Raw genomic sequence first — 21,102 nt, 5'->3', positions numbered from 1 at the left:
TCAAGCCCCGCATCGGGCTCTCTGCTTGGCAGGGAGCCTGCTTCCTCCTCTCTCTCTCTCTGCCTGCCTCTCTGCCTACTTGTGATCTCTATCTGTCAAATAAATAAATAAAATCTTAAAAAAAAAAAAGAATCTCTTATGGTTAAAAAAAAAAGAAATTTAATAATGAAACACAGTGATACTGAGAACTACTCTAATATCATTGATTGGAGAAATGAAGCAAACCAATTAAAAAGTACATTTCATAGGGAGGTCCATATGACAAATGGTTTCTGTTTCAATTCATATTTTTACATTAAATAATTTAAAGGAAACATTAAATCATACTTTGTAATAATGACATATTTAGGCAGTCTAGAAGTTTTAATTATAATCAATATATATTAATTCGCTGCTCTCAATCACAAATATCTATCTGAGGTATATCTGCTGTGAGGCATTAGTAACGAACTTCCCTCTGTAGAGTTCATATAACATGCAGTCTTTATTGGTTATTTCCTTAAAATCTGCTACCACTGTTGATGCTCTTTAGTTACAGCTGATGGTACTCTCTAAAGCAAAAACACTTGTTCTCCTATTTCGACTTGTGATAAATGAAACCTTTCCTCGATCCAGTTGAAACATTTATCACACTCAGGGTAAATAGGAAGGAAGGCATCATCAACTATCTTTAAACAGAATATCCTGAATGTTCAACAAGACTGTGACAGAAGCAGCTAAAAATTGTTTTCCGTTTCTTAAGGATAGCTGGGTTTTTCTCCACCCCTTAAAACCCCAGTAGTTTTATGTATAATTTTAAGCACAGTATTCTTTTCCACACTCCTGATATCTGCCCATGACCCATATGCTAAAAAGAAAACAACAACAACAAAAACGATAGTTGACCAGCTTAAGAAAAACAAGAAACAGTGAATAAAACTCTAAGTCTACAAAATAACACCATGTTTTAAAAATAACACAAAAATCCAAAGCAATCCTCTGTTTCTTGTAGTCTCCTTTAAAGAAAGCTTGCCTGTAAATGTCCATCACTGAATATTTCCCCTCATTCTTTGAGACAATGTGGCAGTTGAGTAATCATGCAGGCTGCTCTAAAAATGTGTCTAGTTAATTTAGGCAGTTTATTTTGATAGCATTCACCTCTTTTTGATTATAGCAGGTGTTTCAAGGATAAATTTGCTGGAAATTGTATTTTGTTTAAACAACAGCAGCATGTACATTTATGGCCTTACTATATTAAAAAGCATTTATTGTCTGGCAGCAATAGATACAATTACAAACATTTGTGACAGTAATTGGAGCTATTATTCCTGCACGGAGCCTCATGGAGACCAACTTATTGCCACCTGTATTTACATTTGTTACTGGTAATTGTAAAAGCTGATTTTTTAAAAAATTTGGTGCCTTATTTTTTTTATTTATGTGAATATTTCTCAACAAAAGTTCTTTCTACCAGAAAATCCTTAAAAATTATAAATGTAGTTTCTTCATTACTCAAATAACTAGCAGAATCACATTTTAATGACTAATACATACATAAACTGTATTCTTGTATTCTAGCCCACAGAATATATTATACCTTTTGCTCATAGATGCAAGAATCCTATCGATGTAGCCTATCCAACAACCAGAGTACAAGTCTTAAGAAATGCTCTTTATTTCCAAACTATAACAATTCATAAATCCTTGCAGGTCAGAAATATTTAGAAAGCTAAATTTTATTAACATTCTTCTTACACTGCATCCAAACATAGCGATGGCAGAAGGTCAAAGCAGGTTACTCTCTGCACTGCTTTGGAATGAGAAAAACACCCTCTTTCTCTTGCTTCCAGATACAGATTTGTCTATAATGGTAAAAAGAGAAAGCCTACTATTGTACATTTTCTGCAGGATCTGGCTTCCAATTTGAAGAGACTTAAATCTAATATAGTAATTCTGTGGTCCCTCCAGGTTCATTTAAATGGAATTCCACCTGCTGATTAATAAAGGCCTCTCTCCTCCCTCTTAGGTTTTAGCTCTCATACTGACTAGAGAGCCCAAGGGCTCAAGACTATTGCAATGATTCCGTCCTTAGCACAATGACTCTTCCAGAAAGGTTTCTTGCTGTGAATTACCCAAGGCAACACCTGTATGGTTTATTTACGTTAAAACAAAATCCAGTTGTTTGGAGTTGAAATTTAAAGTTTAAGGTTCTTTTTACAACTGCACCCTGAGAAAGTCAGACACTGAAAAACAGGTAAGGATGTTAAAAAGCAGTTCAGTGAATCAAAGGCTTGAAATAATTAGAAACACATGCTGTAGTACTTCCAAAGCCTTTAAAAATATATATATAATCTCTTTATCTAAATTCTTGTAATGAACCTGAAGATTTACATAATGAGTAGGAGACATTTTGGAGGAATGAAGGGGGTACTTAGCCAACTATCTTTTAAAACAACAAATCAGGAAACATTTAGTTATAATTTGGAAAAAATAAATTTAAGTCATTAATCAAAATTTTAATTACAATATCCACAGGGCATTAAAGCATGATAGAACATTTGTTCATTGCATCAAATACCCCATATTAAATCGTTATAATATACAATTGTTTAGGGATAAATACTGTATAATTGAGGAAAAGGGTCTATGTAAGGTTTAGCTGAAAACTGATTTCACACTTTCTGCTCTTTCTTATTTCTGGAGAACAGGAATAAATATTATTAATGTTTACTTGGTTTCTATTATGGTAAAAACCCTCGACTTGAAAAAAAAAAGTCATTCTCCTGATAAAGACTCATAAGACTAATCATTTTAAGAAGCCACTTTCCCTCCATTTAATGGATGAAGCTGACTGAATATACGAATGGAGAACAATGTCCAGGCCATTATCAAAAGTAGAATTCTGATCTACTGGGACACGTGGGTAGCTCAGTCCATTAAGCATCTCCCTTTGGCTCAGGTTATGATCCCAGGGTCCTGAGATTCTGCCCCAAATCAGGCTCCTTGTTCAACAGGGAGTCTGCCTCCCCCTCAGCCTGCTGGTCCCCTTGCTTGTGCACTCTCTCTCCCTCTCTCTGACAAACAAATAAATAAAGTGTTAAAAAAAAAAAAAAAGAAGAAGAAGAAGAAGAAGAATTCTGACCCACAATCTGCAGCAACTAGTCCAGGAAGTCAAACCATAACCTCTGAGTGAAACTGGACCAAAACAGTCAGGACTTAGTAACTGCTGGCTTCCCCAGTTTTTCCCCTCACCCACCTGCTTCCAAAGTACAACCAGCCAGACAGAGCCACGTATCCTCTCCGAACCAGACACATAGAAGGCACTGCTTCTAGTTAGCCTGCCTCCAAATATCCAGTCATATCTGAACATTGCTGAAGGCTTCCCTTTTTCCCAGTATAAATCTTTTAAATACTCCTGCCTGCCTTTAAGTCTCTGCCAAATGCAGGTGATGATGGCTAACTCCCTGGCTATGGCAAGCTCTAAATACGTAGTCTTTGTTCTCATTTAGGTGGTCTCCTTTATTTCCACAAAATCAAAGAGAGGCTTGTTTTTTATAATAAAAAGAAAACTGAAAAAGAATAATGTTCATCGAGAAACAGCATTATTTAGTGATTCAAAATTAATAAAAAACACAGAAAGTCAAATCTGTATGAATATGCAACCACATCTTTTATTTCCTCAGAAATTATGGAACATATAGAAATCTTTGGCAGCTCAGTCTCAACTACCATTATTATTCCAGCTAGTAGTTGTCAACTGATTCACTTAGACGTTTTAAAAAATTACTGTTATGGAATTAAAGATATTTTAATCATGAAGGAAAATATTATCTTTCAATAAATGACACCATGTACTTCCTCCACCAATAACTACCTGTTTCTCCAAAATAACTCACTGGTAGGTTTCATTTCTTGCTATTGGTCTGTATTCTCAGATCTTATGGTCCTTATGCTTGCACATATTCCAACTACCAGCTGTTGCATGACTCTGTCTAGCCAGCCATTTCTCCACCAAGATCTTAGGCCTCCTGGTTTGATTCCAGCCTGCTGAGTTTGACCAAGCCATCTCTGCTACCTACCACTCAGCTGAAGTTATGGCTTGTACATTTTAAGGATGGACATCCTTAAAACTCCTCATGATGTACTTCTATATTTTTAAAAACAGAGGTGTAACCTCAACTGTATACACAGAAAAGCACATGGAAATAGTGGTTAACATATATTAAGCAATTCTTCTGGCAACATTCTAAGTGCTTAAGCTACACTAATTTATTTAATCCCTTTAATAACTCTTTGAGGTAGGTTTTATAGTGAACTCCATCGTACAGATGAGGAAACCGAGAGACAGTGGTTAAAACTTGCCCATAGGGTCCAACAGCTAGTATTAGACCCAGGATTTGTACTCAAGCAACCTGGATTCAGAATTTGTGCTTTTAACCAGTATGTGATATTGTCATTAATGGAATAGGTAAGAGCCTGGGTTGTAAGTTCAAATATCTGTCACTTACTAGGCAAAAGCAAGTTACTTCACTTCACTGTGTTTCAGTTTCCTCCCCTGCAGTGAAACGTACGTGTATGTAACAGGGCAGTGGAAAGGATGAAGTGAGTAAATATATATGTGAAGTGTTAAGAACTGTACTTGGCACATAGTAAACACTTGGCAAATATCAGTTATTATTACCATATTATATATACCTTTACTAGGGAAAAAAAAACTAGAAGGATTTATCAAAGTGAATACTTTGAGCCTGATTATGTATATGATATGAGTCTGATTATATCCCCATGTAAGACTATAAGGCTGATATTTTAAAATATTCCTTTAAATGATGGAAGTATTAGTACAGAAATTTTGTAAATTTCTCCTGAATATTGATATAGGCACTGAATATGAGGGCCATGATAGAACACAATAATATTATAATAATAATACTATAATTTAACAATAATTAACATTTATTTATTAGACATTAATTATGTCTCAGATACTGTTGTTGGTGCTTTACAACAACTGTGTAAGATAAGTAATACACTTAGTCCCATTTTACAGAATAGGAAAAGGAGGGACAGAGAGGTTTAGTAACTTGTTCTGGATCACACATCTAATAAATGGTAGAAATATGAATTCTGGGTGGCAAGGGAAGATGTGCAAGATAGGCTCTACCTTCCCTTAATCTTTGTGACTACCCCAGTTCCACTAAGTTTCTGAAACTCTGGCCCAATAAATCAGGAATTGATAGTGAAAATAAATGTGGGATCACTAGCTTCTAACTCATAGCGCACTGCCCATCCCTTTTCCCCTTGAATTGCTTCCATATTATTTTTATAATTAAAAACAGAAGTGTATTTTTTTAAAAGATTTTATTTTATTTGACAGAGAGAAATCACAAGTAGGCAGAGAGGCAGGCAGAGAGAGAGAGAGAGAGGAGGAAGCAGGCTTGCTGAGCAGAGAGCCTGATGCAGGACTCGATCCCAGGACCCTGACTGAGATCATGACCTAAACCCAAGGCAGAGGCTTAACCCACTGAGCCAACCAGGCGCCCAAAAACAGAAGTGTATTTTAAAAAGACTCAGGGAAGGAAGCTTGGATGGCTCAGTTCGTTAAGCATCTGCCTTTGCTCAGGTCATGGTACTGGAGTATAGGATTGAGCCCAGGTCTCCCTCTCCCTCTGCCTGCTGGTCCCTCTGCTTGTGGGTGCTGTCTCCCTCTTGGTCAAATAAATAAATAAAAATCTTAAAAAAAGAAAAAAAAGACTTAGAGATCAGGAGAATTCTTGACCTGTTGTAGATTTAAGTTTATTCTGATTATAATCACAGATGTTTGCTCTTAGTTCTAAATTTCACCAGAGTACTTATGTAACACTTGTGGGCAATCAACTGCTAGTCTAACAAAAAACAATTAAAAAGACATAAAAACACACAAGAAGAAAGGGAAAGAGATATAAAGAGAAAAAAATGAGGGAAAGAACCAAAAGTGCAAGATATACAGTCACAGTGTACTAAAAATACTCACAGATGATTTTATTAGGTGGCACTGTTACCTACTCTAATTTAGCTGTCCTCAGACTGCCCTTCTAAGGAATTGACTCCAGAGCTTTACTTCCTTGGTCATAACTGAGGCATTAACTAGAATGGAATAACCCAGGATTTGGCTGAATTTACTGACTTTCTTGGCAGAACTTCTGACTATGTGTTTAGACACATTATTCCAAGTCAAAGCAGAGCTGAGTTGGTCGCTGGGTATATAACACTCTAGAAGTAATCACCAGGAGCATTCTCTATAACCAACCCTAAAAAGGAAACTGCTAATATGGTCCATTCAAGCTAACATATGACAGAAGTCCTTCACTTTCATCTGCGGAACATATTATTTGTATTTTTGGCAACATATGTATTTTCCCAATTGTAATTTGTTTAAGCTAATATTAAAATTTGTTTGCATTCTTTGAAAACTGTCAACAGTAACAAGTGGTGCCAGAAAAAAGGATAAGCTAGCCCAGCACTAAAGCTAATTACAACATTATGGGGAATATAAAATAAAATATTAGTATATGAGAGGATCTCATCAAAGCATACATACTACAATATGCAAAGAGAAAGACAAGGAGATTTACTTTTTTTTTTTTTGCAATTACCTGCCAGGAAGCATGCAAGGAATAAACTGAATTTGTGAGAAAAGAAAGCAAAACAAACATTTGATCCAGTGCTAAATAAATATGGAACTTACTCTTAACACAAGGTCATTTTCAAGAACTTTATAATGGGTCTAAATAATGGAGGCCCTTTATTATTTATTTCCCACATCTCTATGCTATTTAAAAATTAATCTAACAGTGATCAGCAAAGCACATTGATCTGAAAAAAACTAATTTTCCCTCAAACACAAAGTTGAATTCTCTAAATGTCCTAAATAGCGTGTGTTAAGTGAAAGATAACTGTTTTGGCCAAGAAGAAAGGAGAGGATTTGGTTTTGGTAGCGTCAGGAGTTGAGAAGAACGGGATATACCACGATGCAGGAGTCAACCTCTTCAGATGGAGGATAGTGAGCCCATGAGAAACCTCATCTGTGACCAGATTACTTTTATTTCCGAGGCATGAAAAACACCTCTTTATTCACTAGCCTCTTACTTTCTGAAATCAATGTATAATTTCATTTTTCTTAAGTAAAGCTGTATAAAGAATTGACCCAAAACCTGTATTTCCCATTTGATACCTCTGAAACACTTAAGAGTTTGTGAAATACTGGACACAAAGACCAAATGATCTAGAAAAGAATTCTGAAAAAGCACTCACATATTACTTTATGTCAGTATATTTTACCACAAAAACCTAAATTCAAATGCTATTCATATAAGGAAAAACCCTCAAAACTTCATCTGACATTTCAGGATGTTGCTTGTAAAATTTGACTATATAAATTAATTTGGTACAGTATATTCTCATAAGAGCATGGCTGGCAATACATGGCACAAGAGTAAGAGGCCAACTTTCACATAGTTAATTCTTCCCCAAATCAGGAGATCATTGACTCTTTAAGAACCTAGAATTCTGATAACAGTAATATTTGTAGTAGAATTTGACCTGTACTTAGTTTTGTAAAACTGTGTGTGTCAGAAATTGCATTTATATCCTTTCTTCATCAGTTACTCCTATTATGTAGAAATCAGTGACCATGCTTTAAAAAATACTCTGGTGTGATCCTACTAGGCTCTAAATGAGATGTTGGATTTCAAGAGTTTACTTAGCTTGAAAGTAAATAAATTAAACTTGCTTCTTTTTGAGATTAAGATGTACCTGAGAGTTCCTTACTACATGGTTATTCTAACACGTCATTCTAACTAGAATAACAATAATAGTGATTTTTAAATTTATCAGATTTCTTATAAAATTAAAGAACTAAAAATTACATCCCCCCAATCACATTTTTGCAAATTATGACATCCAGCAGAGATCAAATCAGTGAAGAAATCTGTATTAACATGTATCTATATATAAGATATACACAAACAAAAAATTCACCCCTAAAGCAGCCAAATAACATCTGTCCATAATGTTTGGGTAAATACATGGTAAACAGGCTGCAGGATTTGCCCTTTTACCTTTAAGTTTGTTCCACAGCTATTCAGTCTAGTAAGACCTTTGCTGCCCTTATCCTAATCTAGGACTGCCCTAGCAGTCTAGACTGCTTTTTACCTTCTCTAGGACAGAGTTTTATAAGCTCAAATCCAGACATTCTGAGAATGAATTCGTTTCCAAGGCATTCTGAAAGCAGCGATCTTTGGGGATAGAAATGGTAGACCAAAAATTTTCAGAGTAACAAGTTTCCTTAGAACCTAGTTCCATAATTCTGGTGCTTTTCTCCAGCTTCCTAGGATAAAAAACCCTTTAATTTCTTTACCCACATCTCTCTAGTCCCTTCTGCAGACATAATTATAGTATTAATGAGAATGGTATTGTTTAGTCACCTCTTAGTTTATTCTGAAGTTCTTGTACATTGTAGGTAAGAAAGAAGCAGAAACTTGATTAAATGGGTCAGTTCATCTGGCCCAATCCCCAAATCTTAATGCAAATGCTTTGCTTATTTGCTTACTACTTGACTTTTAATCACATGTACTGAATAGATTATGTAAGGCAACCAAGGATGTCTTCTGTTCTGCCATCCAGCAGGGTTCCAAAACCATTTTCTAACTATAATCAGTTGGTATACAGTCATAAAATTCCAATTTTGTTCACCAGTCACCTGAACAAAATATGATTTCTATGAAAATACATCAAAATGTATTGAGAAAATGCCCCTAAATCCCAAGGAAACATGACAAGTGTTTCAAACCACTTTAAAGATCTATTGCTTTCTTTTTCCTTCTTTAATATGACACTATTGATTCATTCAGCAACAATTTACTAAATCTCTGCTAAGTCAGAACACTGGAAGCTGAATCCTACCACCTTAAATCATTCATATACTTGGGAGTACCCCCTGACCCTGAAATTGCCTTATGAAGCTCTATTTGAACAAAATGTATTCTGTCCTCTATACCTTATTGTCAGTCCTAATCGTGACTTTCAGTTGTGGTAGTACACGTTCCACTTCGAGATTCCATTCTGCAGCATCTGTTGTGGATTCCAAAATATCTTCCTGTTTGGCAGACTCGTTCATATCCTAAGAAAGGAAAGATATCACAAGATTGAGAGCTTATAAAAAGAAACAGTAAAATTTTGAGGCATTTTAGCAGGACTGCACAATTTATATCAAGCATGGTAGTGTCAAAATTACAGTGGCAGAAGAAGTTCTTATCTGTCCTCCTAGCCATATTGAAAGAAAACAAAGCACAAACCTGGTAGAATAGCAAAATTAGCATTTTTAAAAAGAAGCAAATATATGATTCAACCATTTTGACAAAAACAACAACAACAATGCTTTTGAGATATCAGTGTGAACTCAATGGGAATACTATCAAATGAACAAGCCATTTAGTTATGTTAATTGATAACAGCAAAGGAATACAAACATTCACACACTTGGTAGGAAAATATTGTCTCAGTTTGAATTTTCTATACTGAAATACAAACCACAAATGTGAAAGACAAAAAAGATAAGATCCCAGAAGCCAAAGGGACACTACTTACAAATTACGTAGCTTTAAACTGTGATTTAATACAGACATATTTGAACTTAAATAAGGTGGGGGCCACAATTCTGCATCTGGTTTCTGCTGTTGGGTAATAAAATCAATTCATGCTTGTTTTTTCAATTACAAAAGAAACTCCCCACCCTTTTTTTTTCCATTTTCTCAGCCTTTCACATTTGGGCATTAAGTATATATGGATCTGAAACTATAAAGAATATACAAATTAATGACTAAAAGATAAAACCTATCACACTAATTTTGGTAACAATTTTTCCTTTAGGCTTCCTTGATAAATTAAAAGAAAATGGAGGGAAAGCATATAAAATCTATTAATATAGAAAAATAGAGACCTGAGAGACATAAATAGCCAAATACATATGTACGCAATTCTAGTTTGAACAATCCATAAGAAGATGTACTTGAGATAATCGGGGAAACTGGAATGTGGAAGAGCATTAGATGATGAAAGGAATTATGACTAATGTTATAGGTATCATAATGTCAATGGTTACATTTAAAAACAAGGCCTTATAAATTTGATACAAATGCTGAAATATTCACAGGTAAATGGACATGATGTCTGAAATTCAAGATGCTACAAGGCAAAGGAAAAAGAGGGGGCCTCTGGAGGAAACATGGTTGACAAACTACTACCTGCTGAAGCTGAGTAATGTTACATAAGAGTTCATTATCTTGTTCTCTCCATTTCTGTTTATGTTTGAAATTCCCCATAATACAAAACTTAAAAAATAAAAGACTATATAAATAAGCTCATGGTGAAATTTCATTCTCAGTGTGAATTTATGTCACTAAAAGACATTTCTTAAACAAAGCTCATTAGACTAGTCTTTCCAATCCAGTCTAATGCTAAGTATAAGAATAACCTTGTATCAGGATTTGTATTTTGGTGGGAGATTGAGGTCTTTAGGGGCTTTAAACTCCTGACTGAGTCCCAAGAGCACTGCTGGCATCAGAAAGCCTCTCTCTCCTACCTCCTACTTCATATTAGCAAGACCTGAACAGACTCAGAGCCCTAAAAGGGGCATATGTTGCTTTTTGTTCAGAAATTCGGGGGGCTAGGTAGTTCTAACCTCACAATTAGAGGATGGATAACTAATGCATGCCCTCCATTTTACAGTACACGGTCTGAATTTATTCAGGTACATTCTACTTAAAAAACCAGAAGTATAAAAAAATAGAAGTATTAATTAATATAAGCAAAATACGGAAACTCTTAAGTGAAAAATGCTCAAGATTCTGTGTTAAACATTAAGGTGCTCACTTTAATATAGAAATACTGTATTATTTTGAGTACTAACAGAACCCTACATACATCATAAAGTGAATCAGGGTAGCCCAAGAACACCATAGCAGGGTGGGGGTGGGGGGGGGGGGGACAATATTCACAAATTAGACATGTGTGAAGTTTTATGAGACAAATGCGACAGCAGGAGAAGTGGGACTGAGTCTCCCAGTTGAAACCTAAAGCTGTGAGGAAAGTTTTGTGTCATGCACTGAGACAAAGGGGCATGTCCAATCAGCAGCAATTCTGTGAATCTTAATAGAATGTAGATGTTCTGGTCCCCGATTTACAAATAAGTTTCGTTTATGGAACCACCATTTCAGTGAACTAAAGTTGGTACTGCTGATTAAATCCCGGAGCCAATTCTCAACTCCATTCTCTCATTCCCATTCCTTCTTTTTCCCTTCCCTACAGGAGGGTGGAGTCCAGAATCACCAAACAAGGCTAGAGAGGGTACTCATCCACAGTCCCACTTTCTTCAGTCCTCAAATCATAGGACTGTTCATCCTCAAAGATTTTCCTCAAGGAAGGGCACATTTTTCTAATTTTCCTAAAGGCAAATGGGTTAGCAGTGGCCCTCTCTGAATCAGACTCAGAATCTAATTACTAAGGTACACGGAGCTCAAACACTGCATTAAGACATCCCAGTTCATAAGCTGCTCTTTGGTTAACATTGGCCCTTTAGTAAGTAAGAACTCTTCTTAAGTTCTTATTTGGTTCCCTTAAGCAATGATTTGCAAATTCCGACTCCCAATGTCCTAAAGTGATTTAATATACCAGCTGAAATGTCTTCACTCACTCCTAGGCCACAGTTAATATACTGGGGGGAAATGGCCTAGTTACTAAATGAGGAAGGGCAAAAAGAGAACATTAGGCTTGGTAGAGCAGGAATAACTTATTCAAACTATACGGTCTCTTTCTGTTTCCATGTTTGCACATCTATTTCCTAACCTCGTTCCTCAGTCAAAATTTCCCAATGCCTAATAAATGGATACATTAACTGAGCGAGCCCTACATTTGAAGTAGAAATCACTTTAAAAACTATATCGTGTCCTGGTTATAATAACTTGAGAAAACCTTTCGTTCCCCATTGTATGTCCATTTAACAAATGGTATTTTATGTGGAGATATTAGTAAAAGAGAAATAAACTGCTGTTTCCATTTAATCAAAATTTTATATCAGCATGACAAAGTCCCAGTCCCTCTCTGAAACAACATTAACTAAGATAAAGCATAACTCCTGGGAAATTGTGTTTTCTAGCTAATGCTGCTCAAGAAATTGAAGAAACAATTAGTAGCTCAATGAGACACAAGCTATCCAGAAGTCTCATTTATAATTAATTAATTTACCAGTAAGCTATTTGTAAAGCTTCTACAACATGCAAGGTAAGAATCCAGGCACTGTGTTTGGTGTGGGAAGATAAAAGCATTTAATCCCTGCCTGCAAATAAGCCTATTAGGGGGAGTCTCAGGCCAGTTTATGGAGGTAACAAATGGACCCAAGGAAAAAAAAAAATGAAAACTGACCCTAAAATGGTCAGTGGAAGAACTGAAGATAGTCTAAACCATCCTATAACATAAACCTGGGCTCAAATAGTGGGGAATACCACCAAAGCCAGTTCAAGGATCAAACATACAATGTTAAAAGCCTGCTCAGAATCCTGTTCTAGGAAGTAATCTCCCTATTTCCAGGTAATACTAATGGGATGGTTAAGCATCTGAAGAAATATTATATTCTGTATATCTGTTTATATATATAAACACATAAAATTGAATGTGTGTTTGTGTGTATAGATGTATATATGTAGTATATTTATAAAATTGGATGTATCTAGTCTTATGGTTATAGGGGTAGAATAAGGGCAGGCCTCACATATCAACAAGGGAGGGTAAATAAAGCCCTTTGCAGCCTCTGAGCTGTTGGGTAGTTCTGTCACACAAGTTTAAATGCAGTACAAAATCTGATAGACCTTCAAAAATACCTTCACCTCTTAATTAACACCAGGGACTCCAGGTAGGCCATGACTACCAGTAGGGGAAGTAATGGATTTGATATTAACAGGGAGAGACTGGCCCATTAACAAGTATATTTTTTATAAAATTTAAATTCAATTAATTAACATATAGTGTATTATTTTTTTTTAAGATTTTATTTATTTATTTGACAGATGGAGATCACAAGTAGGCAGAGAGGCAGGCAGAGAGAGAGGGGGAAGCAGGTTCCCTGCTGAGCAGAGAGCCCGATGTGGGGTTCGATCCCAGGACCCTGAGATCATGACCTGAGCCGAAGGCAGAGGCTTAACCCACTGAGCCACCCAGGCGCCCCAACATATAGTGTATTATTAGTTTCAGAGGTAGAGTTCAATGATTCATCAGTCTTATATAACATCCAGTGCTCATTACATCACATGCCCTCCTTAATGTCCATCACCCAGTTACCCCCTTTCTCCAGCACCCTACAGTGTGTTTCCTATGATTAAGAGTCTTTGTGGTACCCCTCTCCAATTTCATCTTGTTTTTCCCTCCCTTCCCTATGATCTTCTGTTTTGTTTCTTAAATCCCACATATGAGTGAAATCATCTGACAACTGAATGGATAAGGAAGATGTGGGGTGTGTGTGTATGTGTATGTGTGTGTGTATAAAATAGAATACTACTCAGCCATCAAAAAATGAAGTCTTGCCATTTGTAATGATGTAGATGGAACTAGAGGGTATTATGCTAAGTGAAAAAAGTTAATCAAAAAACAACTACCATTAACAAATATTAATATTAATATAGAAAACTGTTACAAGTGATACAGTAGAAGCACTGACCACATTTTTGGTAGACCTGATGAATTACCATTTTAAGCAAAGAATTAAAAAAAAAAAATACACCTCTTTGGAATGAAACTATTTCTAGTATGTAGTACATACTCACTATTGGAAAACTCCATAAGGGAAAGGGAACTAAATATTACTGAACAAAGCCTTGTTGATTATGACTTCTTGATATCAGCAACACTTACCCATTCATTTCAGTTTTGCTATAACAAAAATCTAGTGCTATAGGATCTTTTGATCCCAAGGGTCCAAATCAGGTTGGACATTTAGCTCTAGTTAAGATACTCCATTGGGAATGAAGAAGGAAGAAAGCTAGAAGTAGGATGAAGTAGTTTTTCTAAAATTTGACTAATCATGGATACACTATAGTACTTCCCCTTATTGACAGAGGAACACCTTGTTTAGTAAAGGGAAAATATATGGCTGCATGGGCAGACCCAAGAGTCAAGCTCAAGGCTCAGGCATCCATGAGAAAATGTTTCCTTAGGAATGGGGATCCTGCATCAGAAGTTACAGAGAGATTTTAAGTTCAAATTGGAGCCTGGCCAAGAAAACCTATATTGTGAGGGCCTGGGCAGAAACTGGATTCACAGACTTCCTGGTGAAAATGGGAGATAACTGAACTAATGAAGCAAGAGCAAGCAGAGGCTCTTGAATCTTCAGTTACCAAGGCCTTTTGCAAGAATGAGATATCACTGTCAGACTGGATACTGGTAAATGCTGACATTTACTAACTATAATTAAATCTTTTATGATGTCTCTTATTATACTAATTCTGTAATACAATGGTGCTCTCAGGACTGAGAAAACTGGGTATGGCTGATCCTGCATTAAAAGTTCCCAGATAGTTATAAGTTTTGTGTTCTTACTTTTGCTTTTAAAGTTTTCCAGTAGCCCCTCGGTATCAGATGCCAGTGATCACCTCTGGTTGTCTGCTTGATTTTCTGTAGCACCTCTTCTTCCTCCTAAACTTCTGTGGGCTTAGAAATCTAATATCCAAACTTGTAAGAATTTAGGCAAACTGAGAATACAGGGGAAATATGTGAGAGCTGGTGAGAGTGGTGGTGGTGGTGATGAGGGTGGGACTCTTCGCAGATTTTTTTTTTTTTTTAAGATTTTCTTTCTTTCTTTGAGAGAGAGAGAGAGAGCATGCACACATGTGAGTGGGGGCAGAGGAGGGGCAGAGGAGGAGGGAGAGGGACAAACAGACTCCACACTGAGTACAGAACCCTACCCTGGGGCTCCATCTTACCACCCTGAGATCAAGATCTGACCCTAAAAGAGCCCGATGCTCAATGGACTGAGCCACCCAGGTGCCCCTTCATAGATATTTTTGTAATGGTAGTGGTTATACTTATTTTGGTTGTTCAGAGTCCTTTCTGGAATCTTCCTAATTTGATGCTTTTTTCCACAGAGGAAATAGAATAGGTGGCCAACAAGCTAAGTACTAAATATATATATACACATATATATGTATATATATATTTTTAAAGATTTATTTATTTAAGAGAGAGAGTGAGTATGGGAGGGGGAGGGTAGAGGGAAAGGGAGGGAGAGAATTTCAAGCAGACTCTGCACTGAGCAAGGAGCCCAACTCAGGGTTCAATCCCAGGACCCTGAGATCATGACCTGAGCCAAACTCAAGAGTCAGGTGCTAAACTAACTGAGCCACTGAGGTGCCCGTGGCATTACTATTTATTAAACAGGGTTTCTCCTGAGGGTATCTAATGTCCTTCTTTCTTTATCATTGATCAATAAAAAATTAGAGGGATAAATAAGGTATTTCAATCAAGAAAAGTGTTCCCCTGAAATCCAGTGATTTTAACAAATCACATTGAAGGCACAAAGTTAAAACCTTTCATGTCCCTACAAGTCAATTCTTCTTCATGATTAAAGAAGCATAAATCATGAATCTGATTCACTATTTTCTTTTCAAATTAGGTTTTAAATGATTTAACACTATATTACTATGAAGAAAAATGTTTAATACCATACAAAAAGTATTTTCAGATTTGTTCTGAAAAACTAAATTAAACCCTGGCTATAATCCATCAAAAGAAATAGATAGCTGATAGCCTCTGTCTTTAAATACATTAAGTTCATAAAAGTTTTCAATTCAATTTTAAGACTATCAAAAGAAATTTTATTGTTATAATGTGGCCTAAGATTTAAATAAATTATGCTCACAAATCAAAAAAGTTAAAAAGCTCCCTAAACATAAAATTAATTTAATTTTCTAATAAGAATTCTGAAATTATTTTTGAATGAGAACTCAACTTCCAGTAATTATTTCTGTTTAATATCTCAAATACCTAGCTTTGCACAGTGGCAGTATCGTAGCCAATGAGGTTTATCCGAGGCGCGATTATTGCTAATATCTCAAATACCTGTCTTTGCCACCATTTCAGCTATTTTAATGTACAGTAAGTGCAAAGGTAAAACCATCCCTGATTTTTAATTTTCTCAAGATAAAAAACAAAAGAAAGCACCCCAAGAAGTATGTATGGAAAAACTGCCATAGACAGTATAGTTGGTGTTACAGAGTATGCCAAAGGAAGTTTAATTCTTTATGGAATGAACTTCTACAGGGCTTTTCTCTGAGATGGCAACATTATGGATATACCAGTGCCCAAAAAAATTTGAAGAGCTCAATTCATATATGTACTGAGAAGAACATGAAAACCCAATTAACTGTCAAGATTACATAGTCCCAAGACTCAAGGAAAAGGGAACTAAACTGTCTTGAGAACTGCCACTGTGTGTAAAATGTCAAGAGGATGGGTCTGGAATCCCATCTCTGCAAATCTTACCTCTATCACTTATTAGCCGGTCAAGTTGCATACCTCTCTAAATCTCAGGGTTGCCATCTGTAAGATAGGGATAATGGTACTCTCCTCATTGGAAGGGTTGTGGTGAGGACTGAATTATACGATGTATTTTTTTTTTTTAAGATTTTATTTATTTATTTGACACAGAGAGAGAGCACAAGTAGGCAGAGAGGCAGGCAGAGAGAGAGGAGGAAGCAGGCTCCCTGTGGAGCAGAGAGCCCGATGTGGGGCTCAATCCCAGGACCCTGAGATCATGACCTGAGCCGAAGGCAGCGGCTTAATCCACTGAGCCACCCAGGTGCCCCTATACGATGTATTTTAAAAGGCTTGCACAGTGCCTGGCACAAAGTAAGCCACAGTATATTTTCACAGTTACATTTACTATTATTATATGCCAAGCATGGTACTAGATTCTAGATTCTTTCGCCTATGTTAAATGCCCATAATAGCACCATGTATCAAAGGAGACTTATTCCCATTTTGCAAATGAGAAAAGTGAGGTATAGAGCAATTACCTAATTTTCCCTATGTCACATCATTAGCAGAGTTCAGGGTCCAGGTGATGTTACTCTAGAACACAAGCTCTTAGATACCTTAACAAATGCCCAACAATCCTTTGTTATATAGTTACAACTACATTCCCCCAGTTTATCACTTGTCTTTTTAAATTTATGGTGTTCCCCATCCCATCATTTCATATATAGACTTTAATTTTTATGCATTCAGATTTATCAGTGTTTTTCTTTTGTGTTTTTTAGTTTTCCTGCCAGGCTTTATCATGCCAAATTCAACCTGTGTGTATAACCCTTGTCACTCATGTTTTTGGTTTTGTACCTCATTATTTTCTAATTTGTTGATCCATGTGGGGTTTATTTGGGTGTACAATATGAGGGAAGAGCCTATCTTTTTTTCCAGATGGACAGCCTGTTACTCCATCACCCTTTAATTGAACAGTCCAGTTTTCTCTACTTATTTGCATTGCTTCCTATATTATTAATACTGCAATATATTTTGATTATTTTATGAACTCTGTACTTCTTCAATCTGTTTCTGTGTCAGTATATTTTTTCAGACTTACAAAAAAAAAATTACACAAATAGTACAAAGAATTCCCATATGCCCTCATCCAGATTCACCAAACGTTAGCATCTTACATAACCTCAGGGAAATTATGCATAAAGTGATATAGTGTTTCTAGTATAGTGCTGAGATTTGGGGATGTTTTCAGATTTTTCTTTGTACTTTTTTGCACCTTTGTTTAAAAAAATAAGGAATATATTTCACTTTAAAAAAGAATAAAGTATTTTCAATAAAAGCAGGTAATAATAATAAATTTGATAAACTTCCACAAACTAGCTGGTATGGGTGTAAATGCTTTAGGAATTTGAATGAGAGAGAGAAGTATGTTTTAATGGAGATGGTGAGATCTAAGTTTAACCTTATAAGGATGTATGGAATGCTAATAGGCAGAAAAGAGACAAGCCAAGTGTTTATAGTCAGGAAAGCACCATAAGCCAAGATACTGAAATAGAAATGCACATGGCTTGTGAAGATCATTATCAAGAGCCACTAGGGGCTTAGAAAGGCAAATACTGAGGAGCAAAAAAAGAGTTAAGTATTTGTGAAAGACCTCAGAAGCTAAGGTGAGGAATATGAATTTTGTCCTCTAAGCCAGAAGGGAAGTCAGGAAGAGTTACAAGCAAGGTAAAAATGACTTTATTTATCCAAGAAATCTTTATTTAGTACCTACTATATGCCAGGTACTATTCAATACCAGGGACACTTAATAAAATGTTAAAAATCCTCATGAAAGAACATTCCAATCATGTTTTATGAAGACTTATGGGTTATAAATTTGTGGGTCATAGAACTGAATGGGGCTGGGGTAACTGGGAAGGTGTCACTAAAAAGGCAGAATTTGAGCTGAACTTTGAAGGCTTAAGACTCAGGTAGAGAGATGATGCGACGACATATTAGACAGGAGACGAAGATGAGAACAGATATGCTCATAAGGTGTTTGAAAACCTTTGGGAGGATCCATTTATCTAGAATAAAGTTATTCCAGCAGAAGAAAATTAGGTTGGCTATATGGACAAGTTGTCAAATTGCCAAGAGTCTGGAAATTCAGACCAAAATATTATTGTTTTATGATCTACATAAATTGACCTGTAAGCAGTGAAAAGCCATCAAAAGTTACTGAACTCAGAACGACTTTTGAAAGTCGTTAGGCAATAAGTAAGATAAAAGAGCAGTGAAAATATTGTGCAAAAGGGTGAGGGTGGGATTGAAGGAAGAGGATCAAAGACCACTTGGGCCAGACAGGAAATGAAGCAGACATGACCTTGAAAGATAGCTAAAGGGATACATATGAGAAATATTTTCAAAAGCAGCATCTGCAGGTCTTAGTGAGACCAACTAGATGTCTGCATTAAAACAAATCATTAGACAAATATTCAAGCACTAACACTGCTAGAGGTGAATGGGTGGGGTTGGGTGGATTTAAAGAATATAGGTTTCTATAGGACCAAGAAAAGCACACATTCTGGGTATCCATCTAATACATGGAATTATGTAATAAATACCTGCTATTGGCATTGATTCAGGAAATATAATCTATCCATTTATAAAATGACAGCTCTCAAATGAATCCTGAAAAAGATCATATTAGTTCCCATCAAATTCCCCTTAGTCATTTCTGTAGGGGAGACCTTATGTGATAGCAGATTAAGTCCAGTGGGCATTCAATAAGAATCCACGTGACATAGTATGAAAACAAAGACATGACATCACCAAGACTTCCTAATTTATACAAAAATGCAAGCCTTCTTGATACCTTATATCCTATATAAGCTTCTTACTCAAAAATACTTGTGGCAATCTAGAAACTTATTTACATTGAGAGATTGGGGCTTTTTTACTCTCCTATAGCACATAAGAATGTTGGTAACATTCCAGTCTCTTAGTTCCAAACTCTAAGAAAGGTAAAAAATTATACAAATAAGAAATGCATCAAGCTATGTGCTGTCCACAAGTTAGGTTACATTAATCTCAAAACAACACTCGGAAGAATTGTGTCACCATCGTACAGAATAAGCAGAGTCACAGGTTAATTTACTAAGGTTAAGTGTCTAGTGATGCGCAGTCCCAGTATGATGCGAGGATTATTTTCCACCCTGGTGTCGACATCGAAGGTATGTTCTCAGATCTGGAAAGGACCTTGAGAAGTCCTTGCTTCACACTTCTTTTTAGGCTCACAATAAAACCAGGACGGAAATAAGGATCTTTCCTGTTCCAAGTGTGGATTCAAAAGCTTCACTAAAGATCAAGCAAAACCCTCTTTTACACCCAGCAAGAACTGCCATTTGAGCTTCTTCTGAGTAATGCAGAGTACAGCTTTTTTTCCTCTAACCTACATTTTCGATTCACCTCCAGATGTAAAACTGATGGGGTGGTACAGGTTAGTTACCAGAGAAATAAAAGCATTTACTCAGCCATAATGTGTTCCATCACACTCAGACATGTGGTGCTTTAATTGTTTCTCCCGTGAAATACCAACCGCAGACTTCTCAGTCACAATACAGGAGGGCAAACAAACGTTTTAGGAAAGGAGAGGAAAACCATTTTCCTCAAGCAGGAATCAGAACCAGTGATAACCTAGGGGGCAAGCTATATTGCAGAACAGTACTTTGTTCCCCCTGCCCTACTCAGAAATGACATTTTGTCAAGAAGTGAAATGTAAACCAAACGTAAAATGAAGAAATTTAAAGTATTTAAGATATTAGCCAAAGTAGATCCATCTTCTTCCCTTTTTTGATTATAATCTTGCAGACTTGCCACAATGACACTCTAAGACTGAGATGACATTTTTTTCCAAGCCCAGATTTTTGCTTCCTCACAGCTTTTGCTTTTTAAGCTAAAAATTCTCTCATTCTTGGTACAATGAATTTTTTGCTAAGTAATTAAAAACCAATTGTGTTTAAACCTTTTGAGATAGTTGGTTTTATGCTGTCTAACTCAGAATTTGGTTTCTAAAACCTCAAATTTAGCATCTCAAGGAAGAATGGTATCTATGGCATGTTTGAAAAAAATGTTTTGAAATGAAGTGATGGACATTTAAAAATAGAACTCAGAGCGCACAGCTTCCCTCCCATCTTTTTTCCACTGGGGGAGGAGAATGACACATCTGCGTTATGCTGCCACAACACTGCTGCTGTGATTCTACTGAGCTTCAGAATGGAGGGGAGCTACAAAGACCACTTGTAATTACAGTGTAGCTGCCACAACCATGCAGGCAGTTTCCAGTTAACATACTCGAGATAGAACTAGAAATGGCCTGAACACCTGCCTAACACCTCACCACCAGCACCTTCCTTTCCTGCTCCCACCCCTCACATCTCTGAAATTCTACTGCACCCCTACCCATCAGGAGCTCTGCTCAACTGTGAGAGCTTTAATACAGCACCAGTGTCTTCCCCCATGATGGTTCTCAAGGAGTCTTTGGCTAAATTTTGGACTTCAAGAATATTTAGGAATCAGAGA

At 36.4% G+C, this 21,102-nt stretch overlaps 1 protein-coding gene and 1 pseudogene across 1 annotated transcript in view; one reads left to right on the top strand and one right to left on the bottom strand.

The window, feature by feature from the left end:
* Positions 1-21,102, bottom strand: part of IFT57 (intraflagellar transport 57) — a 56,194-nt gene that overhangs the window by 19,380 nt on the left and 15,712 nt on the right. The window contains exon 6 of the mRNA XM_046003793.1: positions 9,017-9,139. Within this exon, the coding sequence (XP_045859749.1) occupies positions 9,017-9,139 (123 nt within the window). The remainder of the gene's footprint in view (positions 1-9,016; positions 9,140-21,102) is intronic.
* Positions 16,050-16,174, top strand: LOC123941032 (annotated as a pseudogene).

Source organism: Meles meles, chromosome 4 (genome assembly GCF_922984935.1).
Source record: "Meles meles chromosome 4, mMelMel3.1 paternal haplotype, whole genome shotgun sequence".
NCBI lineage: Eukaryota > Metazoa > Chordata > Mammalia > Carnivora > Mustelidae > Meles > Meles meles.
Note: the sequence above shows the minus strand (reverse complement) of the source record. Positions and strands in the feature narration are given on the sequence as shown.